Source organism: Tasmannia lanceolata, unplaced genomic scaffold (assembly GCF_043159265.1).
Source record: "Tasmannia lanceolata isolate RefF3 unplaced genomic scaffold, GAP_Taslan_0.1 ptg000029l, whole genome shotgun sequence".
Lineage (NCBI taxonomy): Eukaryota > Viridiplantae > Streptophyta > Magnoliopsida > Canellales > Winteraceae > Tasmannia > Tasmannia lanceolata.
In genome coordinates, this window is record NW_027518706.1 from 1,356,769 (window position 1) to 1,371,826 (window position 15,058).

The following is a 15,058-nucleotide window of genomic DNA, read 5'->3' on the forward strand; positions in this document are numbered from 1 at the left end:
AAGAACAATTTATATTAGACTCCAACCAACAATCACAACACGGCCAATTTATAGCCCAACATGCAATTAGGTTAGTCACCATTATGTTTTTCAACATCTAAATTAAATAATGTAATTTAAAGTTTTTAACTATATATTTATTTTTCATCTTATTTGAATCAATGTCTCAAAACACGGATGTGGGTCTAAATGCAGCAAAAGAAAATCCTAGTTGACTCGGCACGATGTGGTCAAGTACTCGGCTGACGCGGTCATAACTCAGGAGTGTCAAAGGAATTTTGATTGACTTCTTAGGACAAAATGCGGACTTGGACAAGAACACAGCCAAGGTAAAAAAAAAAAAAGAGGAGTCGACTTGGGGGAGTCCACGATGACGCGGGGACGGAAAAAATTCCAGATTTTTCTTGAATTCCAACTGGACCCCATGACATATCATTTGTGCATGGGATGAAACATATTAGATCCATTTTCCATTTAAAATAAAAATAAAAGCTCAAGGGCTTCCTTTTAAATGTAATCTTAACATGAATTTGAGTATACTTTTTTACTACACGAACAATTTATATTATACTTCAACCAACAATCACAACAAGAGCAATTTATAGCCCAACATGCAATTAGGTTAGTCACCACTATGTTTTTCAACATCTAAATTAAATAATGTAATTTAAAGTTTTTAACTATATATTTATTTTTTATCATGTTTAAATCAATGTCTCAAAACACGGATGTGGGTCTAAATGTGGCCAAAGAAAATCCTAGTCAGCTCGCCACGATGTAGGTACTCGGTTGATGTAGTTATAACTCGGGAGTGTCAAAGGAATTTTGATTGACGTCATAGGGCAAAATGCGGACTCGGACAAGAACACGGCCAAAAAAAATGGAGTCGACTTGGGGGAATCCACGATGACGCAGGCGTGGAAAAAATTCCAGAATTTTCTTGAATTCCAACTAGATTCTTTCCTAATGTCGGCTGTTCCGTAATGAGCCGAAATTCATTCCGGAACAGAATAATTCTAAAATTCCATGCGAAATGGAATTGACAATGACTGATCATAGAATAGCAAAATGCTGGAACTCAAGACTATTAATTTGTTATTGGTCACTGCCTTTTATTAGTTCTTCACCATTTTATACTTTTCCTTTGGTAAATTGGAAATTGGAATAAAAAAAACTAGCTCATTTAATAGTGGAACTATTCTCTATATCAATAACTGTTATCTTAGCAAAAGAGAACACCATGGTTATTCTCATAAGAAAATTTTTTGGACCCAAAATCAACAACCTTATAAAATGTTTCATTTAACAAATTGCATCAGTTAACGCTGTGGATTCACACATATTCAGTTCCCTGCACACTTGTACATATAAGTCCAACCACATGCTCATGCATACAACGGGTGGTAGTAGTTCAGAGACTTTCGCAAGGCCAAACACTTTAACCATGTAGCAAGAGAATTTGTCTAGCAAGACACAGGAATGGATTAATTTTTGCAAGAACTACAAGCCAGATTATGATTCATAAGGTACTTAAGAAGATCCCTCAAATGATTAGATAGCAATAAATTAAGATAAATAGCAAAGCACTTCAACAAAAAAGCCAAAGGAATGGCATGCTGTTTTTCGTAAGGTGATGGTTAAAAATGGCATCATGATTGTCTTTGGTAAGGTGATAGATAGACCTGCCCAAGTGATTGAGATTAGGTGATGGTGATATAGATTTTTGGTGAGGTGATGGATAACAAAGGCATCATGATTGGCTTTGGTAAGGTGATAGATAGACCTGCCTAAGTGGTTGAGGTTAGGGGATGATGATATAAATTGGGCTCAAATTCAGGGATCTCAATCATAATCTGAATTAGGAAATACTGATTATTGACAGCTAACTTTGATAAGGTGGATATCAGATAAAACTCCCCCATTTTGGATATTCAATTCTAGGTTTTAAAGAAACAAAGTATTTTGTTATAAGTTCCAAAATAAAATTATTCACTCATCCATAGAGAAGGTGATTGGAAATTTTTGGAGTTACTGGTCACAAAATTCTGTACTTGGATATATGCCTGATAATAGTTGGTGTTAGCCTCGTTTTGGCTTAGTGCAGGATAAGAAAGCTAGAGCAGTATTGATGCGGATTTAACTTAAAATTGAATTTGGGACTTTCAATTTACATATCTGTTAGCACTTCCGTTTCTTTATAAATAAAATATTCCATATATTCAAAATACAAAAAGATATGTATGATCCCTTTAACATGGAAAATTTCAAGAAAAATCAGATGTTGCATTATGCTATATTGTGTAAAGGTGACATAGAATATTCCAAACAAAGTTGAGAAAATGCCCAAAAAGCATTGTAGAATTTTATGGAAAATAATGGAAAAGAGTCTATGAAACACTTAGTACCTCTCATAACCATGGAAACCAAATTCCATTTCAGATGGTCTTCCTATTAACAGTATGATCAAGTTGCATTTAGCTTTTGTAACTTTGTTTCGCACTTTTTCTTTTTAGCCTTTGGTCAGTTTTTCTAATGTTGATTGACATATTTTAATAATAAATTCTAACATTAAAAAGAGAAATAAATGTCCAAGACAAACAATGGGAAATGCCATGCACCTTTGAATTTGCATGAAAATCAGAGAAAAGGAAGAAAGAAAAAGGAGAAACGTGACAAGAGGAAAAAGATTAAGGAAAGATGAGGAGCATGTATGTCGGTAAAAAGTAATCAAGTCAGTTCTCCACCGAAAGTTCTGAGTAAACAAGATACTTAACAACTATGGTTTCAAGAGGGAGAGTAAATTCTTTCAAAAAACACCATCACAGCCCAACAAAATGCAGGTATGTCTATACCCAAAAGATGCATGACAAGTCAAATAGGGTCGGTGGGAATCTGTATGCGGAATCTATAACTCCCTTCAATTCAATTGCAACAGCAGTTAACAAAAAAAGTATGATTTTTCCTACCACAATCTGTAAGTCAACTCAAGTAGGTTGTAAATAAGAACAAAGGGTAGCAAAATCAGACTCTAGGATAATAAGTTCAAAATATGAGCAGAGGAGACAAACTGTAAGATAAATGATTTTGCAGGGCAAACGTGAAGGACTCAAAGTTAAAATCCAACAGCAACTAATACTCAAAGAAAAGCATTCCCATAATATTGCACCTAATATCAATATTAAGATTTGATTGCTTATCCAAAAAAGATATCTAAACAACAATTCATATATGTACATGTCTGACCCCACCAACCCAACCAACCAACCAAAAAAAAAAAATTGAAGGTACCTTAAAAATGTTAAACGGCATCTGTTTCTGAATACGAAAACTCCGAACTTTGTCATGATCGACGAGATCAAAATATATATCCCTTCCGATCTGTTCTGCAAGATCCTCATTTCGAGCAACCTGGATTTAATCAATTCAGTGAAATAACATTGGAGGATGAAGGAGCGATGATACAAGTAGCAAGGGAAAAAGAAGAACAGTTGAAAATCATAACCTTTATAATGGTATACAGGTGTGCCTCTGCTTTTTCCTTCTTCTTGTGCTCTTTTTCTTCCTGTTCTTTCTTCAACCTTTCCTGGAATAAGATACAGAATCCCCGCAGTTCATTCAAGTGTTCCCACAGCCATCTGGAGAAGTAAATTCGTGAAAGGTATTCTATAAGAGAGAGGAAAAAAATACCCTAAGGTGTTCAGCAATGTCCTTCTCATCCACATTACAGATTATTTTCTCCTTGTCACTTTCACGAATATACACAAGCATGTATGCATTTGAATATTTTGTAAACTTAAATGGAGTGTTGTTGAAGCCTGGATTAGTCTGTGGTAACTGCTGGATATAAGCACAAGATAAAAAAACAAAGTAGATTAAAACAATAGCCAAATGCAGTACTAAAAAGTACTCTGGGTTGCAAAATCCGCACCTCTTCCTCACCACCATATTGCTCCTCTAATGCCCTTTTCATATCTTCTTTTGTCACTCGTTCATCATCGAACTTAAACCTGAAAAAAGAATACCTTCTATCACTCTATCCACCAATGGTGGCTCAATGAATAAGGCATACAAGATTCCCCATTAAGATAGAATGCAGCTTGTATAGCTATATAAGCTATAAATTTTATGAAGATGAAATCCATAGCTTATGCTTGACCAGAAGCTTATTTTATGGAAAAAAAATGACAGGCAATGACACTTGGGCAAACCCATGGACCACACAGGCATGCATGAGTGCATGACAGTGTGCACATGCAATTATGCCACCAGGTGTATCATTTTTACATACACATGAAGACACGTGGAAAAAGAAAGTATGATAACAAATCCAAAATCAGACAGTATGGGGCCGATTGGACATCAATATTTTAAAATCTTGGATTTCCTCAAAATCCTGGATGGGAGACGAGAGAAGAGGGAGACTGTCCATCATTTTCTGATTTCTCGCCCCTCTTTCCGTCGAAGAAGAGAGTAGGAGACCATCCTGTGTTTCCAGGTTTTAGAAATCTTGGGATATTTCTAAAACATGGATATCTTACTTAAAATCCAGGATAATGGATCGTAAAATCCAGAATTTTACACCGCTTTCAAACTAAAACCTGGATTCTAAAATCCACGTATCCAAACAGCCCCTAAGTGAACTCTTCATTAATATCAGGGTGAAAATAACACAATTTGCAGCAACATGAATTCAAAAGCAAATGGCACCAATGAGAACCCATGAAATTGCTGGATAAGTACAACGGTAGTGGTTGAGACTTCATGCACATCAGAAAAACATTAAAGCGCAATTTTGCAGTTTTTTTAAAGATTATAGTTAGTTAAAAGTTTACGACTGCCTGCATACATGGTCCGATTAGCCTTATGGACCAATTGATAGCTTCAATAAGTTCTTTCAAGGGCAAGCGCATGAGTATTTGTGCTCGATGTAGAAACCACATACCACTGATCAGATAGGGTCGGCCTGATAAAAGCGTAATAATGCCCACCGTGCACTCCACCACTGTGAACAAGAACACTGCACACGAAATAGAAAAATGAGCTTGAAATCATTAGGTGTATCCTAGAGCAAATCTATATAATAGAGAAAAAAAATGCAGGAAACAACCCTGACAAGCCTATGAAAGTGGCAAATGCCACAACTCATTTTGACTAAATATTAGAGGAATCATGTTATCATATCAGAATTAGAGGAGAGAGCTTCTTGCATAGCCAATAACATGCATATTTTTCAATAAATGAAAGAGATCCGCACACCACCTGCTGAAGAATGGTAAAAGGAATGAGATTTCACGTTATCTGAAAATTTAGTCTATCACTAAGTTAACAGTACACAAAGAAGTAGTCAACGATAAATGACCTAATTAAATGTGAAAAAATTAAGATAAAAAAACAGCAATATTGAGGAAAGAGAGAAAGTCCGTCTCCTTTCCAAATGCAACCACAATCATCCATATTGATTGCTTTGCTTCGATGTGTGGTTCCATTCCCACTCTACCTGCCCACTCTTCAGGGCCACAGTTACTAGAAAATCTCACAGAAATCCAATCAAAATCATAGTTTTGAATGAACAAGTGGCCAATTCCAAAGTGGCATCGGGTGCCAAGCTCTGCTCATTGTGGTGGCACGCCGAAGAAAATGAGTGGCCTTCTTCTTCTTGGAAGAAGCTGTTAGGGTTTGTTGGGATGGGCATGAAGGTGCTGAGGAGGAATGAGAGCTTTAGGATTTGGAGGAGATGGGGCATGGAAGCTCGAGAACTAAGCTCTTCAAATATTCAAATTTCAGCATCACACGCGTCTCGTCTTGTTCCTGGATTTGATTCAAACTATATCAGCACAACAAAGGTCAGATTCGAGGGAGAAAAAATGGATGCGGCGGGGTGGCAAAAGGGAAAGTATTTTGAGAGAGAGAATTTCGCACGAGGAAATAGGTAATGATTGATTTCAAAATCGTCTCACCTGTTCTGAAATCAATTATGATTTAGGGCCCTTTTCAAGGTAAGATTGGATGGGTGTTGTCACCCGGGTTACCAAGGATCAATTATTACAATTTGGAGAGCGCACGGAAACGCACCCTTAAATATAGGATTATGAAGTGTATTGTGTATATCATTGGTGGGTCAAAACGAGGACAAATACTATAATTGATAGATAGCGGTTAATCAATATGCCTTGTTTAGAGGTATAATGCATCTATACAGAGCACATATACAATAAGAGCCCATAATTTCATTGTAAAAAAACCATGAACCCCCTTACTGAAAATGTAGCTAAAAGCATTCCAGGTGCACATTTATCCCAGACATTGAGCCTCATCTTCACCCTGGGCACGCGCATCTAGTGCGGCATGCTCCTAGCAACAGCCAAGCACACCCTTCACATCCAGGGGCAAAAGGCCACAGCATCACACATGAAGAGGACTCAAAACAACCTATCTTTTTAGGTAGCTTGGTGATACCACCGATTGGATCAGCAGACATTATAAGAACCCACTTCAGGGGCTCTAACAGACCAAGTCATTCTTTCAGAACAATTACTCTTTTACAAACTATTCTCGGATTTTTCGAAGTGCATGACATCCTTTTTTTCATTTCATACTTCCACATGAATCCTAAGGCCATGTTTGGCAACCATGAATTTTTTTTACATGATAAATTTAGCTTCTCAAGTGGTGAGAGAGGGCTAGGACGGGTGGGAGGAGGATAGATTTGAGAAGGCACAAATGAGTAGAGGGGAGAAGTGGCTAAAAAGCAAGGAAAAAATCAATCAGATTTTGAGTGGTTTTTCCTTGCTTTTTAGCCACTTCTCCCCTCTACCCATTCGTGCCTTCTCAAATCTATCCTCCTCCCACCCGCCCTAGCCCCCTCTCACTACTTGAGAAGCTAAATTTATCATGAAAAAAAATCATGATTGCCAAACATGGCCTAAGGGTTATCAAATCAGACTTCCAAAAGAGTGATTTGATTTAAACTAAATTGTTTTGACCATGGGATATTATGATTAGCTAACTCTTAACGGCATTGTTGGACCTTTATTCAGCAAATATTTTATTCAGTTCACAATTATTTATTTAATATGCTGCTGGTCAAATGGATGGAAGCGTAATTGCTTTGTTTAACTTTATGCATAAATTGTTCAATTATGATATAATAAGGGAAGAGGGTGAGCCTTGGCGCAATGGTAAGGTTGCTCCATTGTGACTTGGTGGTCATGGGTTCAAGTCAAGTAAACAGTGTCTCTGCAAAGAAGGGGTAAGGCTGCGTTCATCACTACATCTAGCCCTCCCCAGACCCCGCAAATGGCAGGAGCCTCTTGCATTGGGCCGCCCTTTATGATATAATAAGGGAAATGATATACGCCCTCCCCCCCCCGCCCGCAGCGCCGCTTAACATTCGCTAACTTTCAAAAGCAAAGAAAAATGTTAAAGGGGTGAATTTATCCTCAACAGAAAGGGGGGGGGGGGGGGGTGTGGTATCATTTCCCTATAATAAAATTTCAGTTTAATTTGAATGGTTCTGATTCAAAAAGTCCTAAAACCTATACTTTGCTTCACGGTACAGTTGAATAAGGATGTAAAATGTGCTGAGAGATAGCTTTCAGTACGAAGCAACTTAAAGCACGCTTAAATCAACTTTCATAGGGTTGAATGAGTTATAAAGCTAAACACAACAAGAAAACCCCATAAATAGGCATAAAGCACTCCTACTTACACTGCACCCCTTCTACCTTTTCTTTTGGACAGGCAAGTCCCACCCCATGTGGTGAGGAGTATAGTTGTTATGGTGGACCAACATGAGACCGTCCCCAGGCTCCGGGCTCCACATCAAACAGATGGTCCTAGCCCCGCAACCAAAAAGGTTTTCTGTGTTTTCATAAAAGTTCTGACCACTACCATTTACAGCCCATAATTAAATGGTCAGTATCATATATCCAGCATGGAATCAACCAGCATTACACAATCTCTTGACGGCCCACCATCTAAACAGCTCCAGTCACCGCACAAAGCACATGTACATTGGGGCACATGTACACTGGGATTTGCGAGCAAACAAAGGATCTCGTGAGGTGAGTCTCATTAGTATTTTGAAAACATATTATAAGTAATTGGAAAAAAGATCTGAAACAGCATGCTCAAGTACCCCAGGAGCCCAGCACCTCAAATGCACTAGCACCTTTTGCTAAATAAAACTAAAGGATAGCATAGATCTTTGTTAGGGACAAATGATCAAATGATTAAGGTGAAAAAGTTTCCTAGCAAACCCATGTAATACCAATCAAATGAGACAGTTGTTTGTTGAGGAAAAAGCACACCAACCAATTAGAGCGCTAATTTAATTAACGACAAATCGAACTGATAATGCTAAAAGGAATACTACCTGTGAAGTGTATAGAGGTTGCGAACCCTTGTGTCTGCATCTGGAGAAAGATATTTATGATTATCTCTATCAAGGTCAAGTTGCAAAGGGAACTCATAACGATCATTTATCTGCACAAAGAAAAACACGTGCAGGATTTAAAACATCGCTTTCAAGGGCCGTAACGTGACATAAACCAGAAAGCCTGTGGCCAATGAAAAGAAGTTATGCTTCATGACCCAATTGCCAGAGAAACTGCTTCAGTAGACCAAGTAATATGTGAAGCTAACTCTAACTCCACCAAACTCAACTAGAGATCACAAGATTTACAGAAAGGACAATAGTAAATCTTGAATAAGTATTGAAGAAGATTCGCTTAAATAGTACCATTCAAAAAAAAATGATTCGCTTAAATAGTATTATCAATCAATGCTTTGGGGAATATGGATCTATACAGAATAGTTTATGCAAATTAACCATCATAAAAGCAAGATATTTTTATTTGATATAAAGCAATCTGGAAAATTACCATTCCAAAAAAAAAAAAAAAGCAGTCCGTAAAAAAAATATTCAACTAAGCACCAGAGCTTTAGAAAAAAAGGGGGTGTAGGAGCCCTTTTCACATATTGATGCTTTCTTTATTTGGTTCACTAAGTTTAGACACCCATAAATGACCAAAAATTCTATGACCGAGTTCAGAAAACCATTTACTAGCTGGGCACATAAAAACCAATCATTTACCTTACTACTCTTGCTATAACTGCATATGACTTGCAATATTCTCCACTAATTTCACAGCACTCCCAAAAAATGTGAAGTTTCGGGAAATTAATAAGATATGTCAAGTGTGGCACGTGTCGCCAAAGAGCTTCAATTTCGTCACGAGGCTTTAGCAATAGATGGAGCCGTGGAATGGAAGATTGATGCAGTAATTGCCAAAAACAATTTCATCTAGTTCAATGAATAAATGGCAAAATATGCTTTCCCAAGGGAGATGAACGATATGGAGAAGATAAAGTATATGGAGAAGAAGTATTAGCAAATGAGCACAACAAAAACCAAACGACTAAAGAACAATAAAGCGGGAACTAGGCAAAAGCTGTTGCCACGAATAACCACCAATTTCATCTAGTTCAATGAATAAATGGCAAAATATGCTCAACCAAGGGAGATGAACGGTATGGAGAAATACAATAAATGGAGAAGAAGTATTAGCAAATAAGCACAACAAAAACCAAACGACTAACGAACAATAAAAGCGGGAACTAGGCAGTTGTTGCCAACGAATAACCACCAATCATGTCAGTTATGGTGGTGGTAGCTTTGTAAGCACTTTGTTCATTCCACATCACATCATCAAATTGTAAATGGCCTGCTTATATTTCATGGGCGTTTGAAAGAGCAAATAAGGTATCCCAAGCGCATCCATAGATGGTTTAAGGTGGTGTCGGCTAGGAAGATTTGGTGTAGGCTCCTCAAGTGGTATGGAAATTATGGAATGTGTTGGATCTTTTCAGACGCATTCCTTCATCTATTACAGGAATGGAGTCGTCAACTTGGGGAACAAGGCCAAGTTCTATGGGCTATTACCCCCAATTTGTCATAGCACAGGTCCTTTCAAAAGAAAGAAAACGTAAGTGTCCATGGATAAAGCCTCATGGACTAAGGATATCATACTAGAGATTAGAAGTTTGATTTTCTCCTGGATGCCAATGAGAGAGGTTTTAGGAGTGCTGGTTCAGGAAGAACATTTTTTTTTTGGAATGCAAGAAAATTTTATTAGATAACAAGAAGATGCCCACGACCGAGGTGGTTGGTACAATTATTAATAATCAACAAGGTATAACACACTAGACTTAAGGAGGAAGTCAAAGATCTCAAGCCCATCTCTGTCGACAACCAAAAGCGGTTGAATGGCCATCCAACCGATCCTGAATCTCATCATTTTTTTTTCATTTTTTGACAACATAGGGTATCCCCACCCCATTTGAGTGCAGGACTAATCCCTATGGAAGCGCCCAATCACCCCTAAACCACGCGCAAGTAACAAATGATTCTAGGAGGGATTACTCATCTTACTAATCTTCCACAAAAGAAAAGGAATTTTTCACCCTTTTCTTGTGCGGAAATAAGAATGATTCTTGATCCGGTTCGTTAAAGATTACGATTTTCTTTTCCAGGACTATTATAACCTCTTTCTTTAGAGGTTTACTACAAGGGGATTCTCCTAAATCCCATCAGTCCAGTAGGTAAACCCCTACGGTGAGATTGATTTCCATCTAGCCAGCGGATAACATTGAGAGAATCTGCCTCAACAACTAATCTGCTCAATTCTCTATCCTCTGCCTAATGTCTCGTAGAATCACTCTGATCTTTGCTTCATTTGAGTCTGTTAATCTGATTGGGCACTTGGTCAGCCCATTTTTGCCACCTACACCAACTGGTCTAGAACTGCCCATACTAGATCCATCAAAATTTAGCTTCAACTGGACAAGAGCAGGGTGAATCCCACGGGACGGGAGATGGCGCAAGGTGGAGCCCGCCGAATATCGGATTCGACGGGTTGGCTATCATGCACGGTTAGGGGCTCACAATAGCTTCAGGCATTTGAGTGGAATTTTTGAAAATCGAATTCGCCAGCTAGAAAGTGGTGGAGAAGCCTGTGTGACGTGACAGGTAACAGCTATGACTTGATGGGGCCCACAAATATGGCACTTTTTGTTGGATTCAATTCAATTGAGACCATTGGGCAATATAAACGAAAGGAAGTGGGAATGGTGAAGGCACTCTCGGCTGCGGTAATAGATTAAGAATTCGAAAGGGAAGTGAAATAGTTATTCGGCATGGTGGCAACGCATGGAAGTGTAGACCTCACTGTAGCGATTGACCCAAAAGATCACTTTTTTTGGTTTTTTACTGGCCTAGAAGTATGCTCCCGGCCACCCTTAATTGATTCTAAGTAATGCAAGTAGGGACCCCTGGTCGCCAATGTAATCTTCATAGTATCAATGAAATTGTCAATTTAAAAAAAAAAAAAAAAGAGCAGAGGGAATCCACCGCAGGGATATCACCTTGACATACTCCAAGCTAGCACAGATCTCTTCACCCATTTCAAAGGTCGAAAGATGAAATGAACCTGAAGATAGGAAGTATCTTCACCCATGAGATGGTTAGAGCAATCACCTTTGTAAAGATGAATTGAAGATTCTAAACCAATCCTTTGAAGAAGTATCTTCAACGAGCAGATATTCTACAACATTTGCTAACCGAGACCCAAGTCAAACTAAATCTCATAAGAATCTTATTCCACACCTGTGGCAACCTTGCAGTAGAGAAACAAATGATCCACTGACTCACCTGTCTCCACACAAAGACGACGACAATCGATAATAAACATGTAACTAATGCACAAGAGATCCATCATGATAATCTTGTCTTGCAAAGCGGTCCATCTAAACACACAAACATTTGGTGCAACCAGAATACTCCACACTCTGGTTTGAGGCGAATGTGAAGACCCCGGAGTAGCACCAGATCCAAACCATTTTGTCATAACCAGTTTTTATATAGCCGGATTCCGGCATGTCCATAAAGCGAGCTACCTGATCGACTTATCTGCCAAAAAATTTGCGTCTGAACTTTATCCTCCGCAACACCCTTCCATTCTCCCACTTAAAGCAATCCTTCACAGAGATGTCTTTATCTAAGGCCACCACATAGAGCTCAGGTACTGTTTGCAAAAGAGAACTTCTAACAACACTTATCAAGCCAAAACTTGATCATGTTTTCCTTATAGACTCTGAATCAGATCCTAATCCGGTATGTCCATAAGGCGAGCTACTTGATCGACTTCTCTGCCAAAAAAATTGCGTCTGAACTTTATCCTCCGCAACACCCTTCCATTCTCCCACTTAAAGCAATCCTTCACAAAGATGTCTTTATCTAAGGCCACCACATAGAGCTCAGGAACTGTTTGCAAAAGAGAACTTCCTTAACAACACTTATCAAGTCAAAACTTGATCATGTTTTCCTTATAGACTCTGAATCAGATCCCCTTCATTGAACTTGTATTTTTGCCTCAAAATGTCCATTCAGACTGTCAACCCATTGGGTTCGTATCTGTTGTCAATAACTCTGACCCAAAGATGGTGGCTTTCCTCACCATATATCCAAAAACACTTCCCAAGAAGTGCCTTATTGAAGTCTTCCAATTTTTTGATACCAAGGCCACCTGCCTTTACTGGTTTACACTTTACATACCTCCTCCCAACACACAAGATCGGATCCCCCCGCCCTCCCTCCCCCAAAGAAATCTTCTTTGTATCTGCTCAATTCTTTTAATCACACGCATAGGGCAAGTGAATAAAGATAGATAATAAATCGGGATATTTGCCAGCACAGCTTTAGTAAGTGTTATCCCCCCTCCCTCCAAGAAACCAAATTCTGCCTCAATGAGTCCAGCCTCTTTCTTCAAACCCTTTCCGCAATTGGATCCCATGCCCTTTTTCTTGGCCTCCCGAAGATTAACATAGGAAAAGAAAAGCAACCAGTCAAGGTATCAGAGCATAGAAGAAAAACAAAAGACAACCTACCTTGGTGTTTGGCCATTAAGTTGAATTCTGATGCGTGCTCATTCGAAAACCCGGGGTCGAAGGATTGGCAGTGCTAGTAGAAAATGACAAAAGAAAGGTTGTCAGGGCCTTTAAGAGTTAGATCACTTTGAGGGACTCAACTGAAGTAGAGGCACTCGCTCTTCTCACCAAACTTCCATTGTTCTAAGATGAGTTGAAAGGCAAGATGTGGGTGCAAGCAAACTCCTCTAATGTTCTCTCGCATGATCTTAAACCCTGACAACTAGCACATCTAGTGGACATAATCATAGATGTGTGCAAAGGCAAGTACATTTCCCTTATTGATATCCCTATAGAGGCCAACTATGTGTTAGGAAATGAGATTATGTAAGAGAGGAAGAAGAGGAATGTGGAGAGTCTCCACTAAGGAGTCCTCCCATGTAAATGATGTATATATAGGCCCAAAGTAGGGCAATCTTGTACAAAGACTACAATACCCCTCATACTATAAGTAATGACTAAACTACCCTCACACATTCTTTAACACTCCCCCTCAAGCTAGAGTATATATACTATGGAACTCCAGCTTGGTACAAAGAAAACAACAATACCCATACAAACAACTATAAAACCCATACAACAAAAAAGATAATCATCTCATACACACAGCCAGCTTGGTACAATACTCCCCCTCAAGCTGGTGTGGTGAATACATAGTGAAATACATAACAAAAAAGAGCAACGGCCACAATGAGTGTAACGGCGAGAGCAATGGACACCAACACTACGGGGAGGAGCGATCACAACAGGGCCTCCCCTGCATGAGAGCACGGCAAACAAATCTGCATAACAACAAGCAATGGAGGCGCCACCAACAATCCAGCGAGCAAAAAATAGGCACACCAAAGGCGCGCACAACGAACAACGGCGAAGCAACACAAGTAGACATCAGCAGAACATCACATTGCCGATAGAAGAACTTCAACCACCAAAAAGGTGAGAAGAACCAACAAACAGGGCGATAGAAAATCAGCACATCACAACAACGATCAACAACTAGCGCTCAACAAAGGGGAGCACGACAACCAACCAACGTCGACCAAACAGCATATCGCCTGGACAACAATGAGGCCGAAAGAAATGCTAACGACCGTGCATATAGCCACCAACAACAACAAGGCCGAAAGCAATGATAATGACCGGGCATATAGTCACCAATAACGTGGATTGCAACGCAAACCACTACGACGACAACAGATGCGTAAAACTACGCAAAGCAACTATACATAGGGGTGAGCATTATTAGGTTATAACCGAATAACCGAACCAATTTGGTCGGTTCGGTTCGGTTTTTTTCCATTTCGGTTCGGTTTCGGTTAGTTCTTTTGGAAATTCAGTTATTCGGTTTCAGTTTCGATTATCTAAAAGAAAAAAATTCGGTTAACCGAAATAACCAAAATTATGATAAAAACCATTTTTTTCCAAAAAAAAAAAAGTGCTATATGTGCACTCCTTAGGATCATCAAAACCGTCCATTTGATTGATCAGAACTTAATTAGGTTGTGTTCAAAAAATCATTTCGATCGGATGATCCTAGCGCTCCGATCCAAACCAGGATTTTGCTTTTTTCCCACTTTTTCTTCCACAATTCGGTTATTCAGTTATAACCGAATTTTTTTTCGGTTCGATTTCGGTTGCCGAAATTTGGTAACCTAAATTATTTCAGTTACCAAATTTTGGTTACTTCGGTTCGGTTATAACCGAATAACCACCTCTAACTACACACGTGTAGAAGCACCAACAGGGTGGATCACAATGCAAGCCACTACAACAATAACAAAAGCGTAAAACTACGCCAAGCAACTGCACTCGCCATGTAGAAGCACCAACAAACACGACGCAAAAGAAACCAACCACAACAACTGTGATTTCAATCACGATCAACCCAACCAACAAACCAACCACAAATACAACCAACCCAACCAAAGATGATCACAAACTAACAACCAACCAACCCAACCAAGCAACACATCATCAAGAAATCACCAACAAGGTCCAATACCGACAACACCAACCATCCACTAATGGCGCACCACCACCAATATCAACTAAAAACCCACTATAAACGCCACCA

At 39.0% G+C, this 15,058-nt stretch overlaps 1 protein-coding gene across 4 annotated transcripts in view; it reads right to left on the minus strand.

Annotated features, from left to right (window-relative positions):
- The window catches only part of LOC143859296 (ubiquitin C-terminal hydrolase 12-like), a 40,270-nt gene that overhangs the window by 14,169 nt on the left and 11,043 nt on the right, over positions 1-15,058 (minus strand). For all 4 annotated transcript variants that reach the window (XM_077370018.1, XM_077370016.1, XM_077370017.1 and 1 more), the window contains exons 10-15: positions 8,375-8,484; positions 4,943-5,017; positions 3,929-4,007; positions 3,688-3,834; positions 3,503-3,583; positions 3,289-3,408 (exon numbers count right to left, since the gene is read on the minus strand). In XM_077370018.1, the coding sequence (XP_077226133.1) occupies positions 3,289-3,408; positions 3,503-3,583; positions 3,688-3,834; positions 3,929-4,007; positions 4,943-5,017; positions 8,375-8,484 (612 nt within the window). The remainder of the gene's footprint in view (positions 1-3,288; positions 3,409-3,502; positions 3,584-3,687; positions 3,835-3,928; positions 4,008-4,942; positions 5,018-8,374; positions 8,485-15,058) is intronic.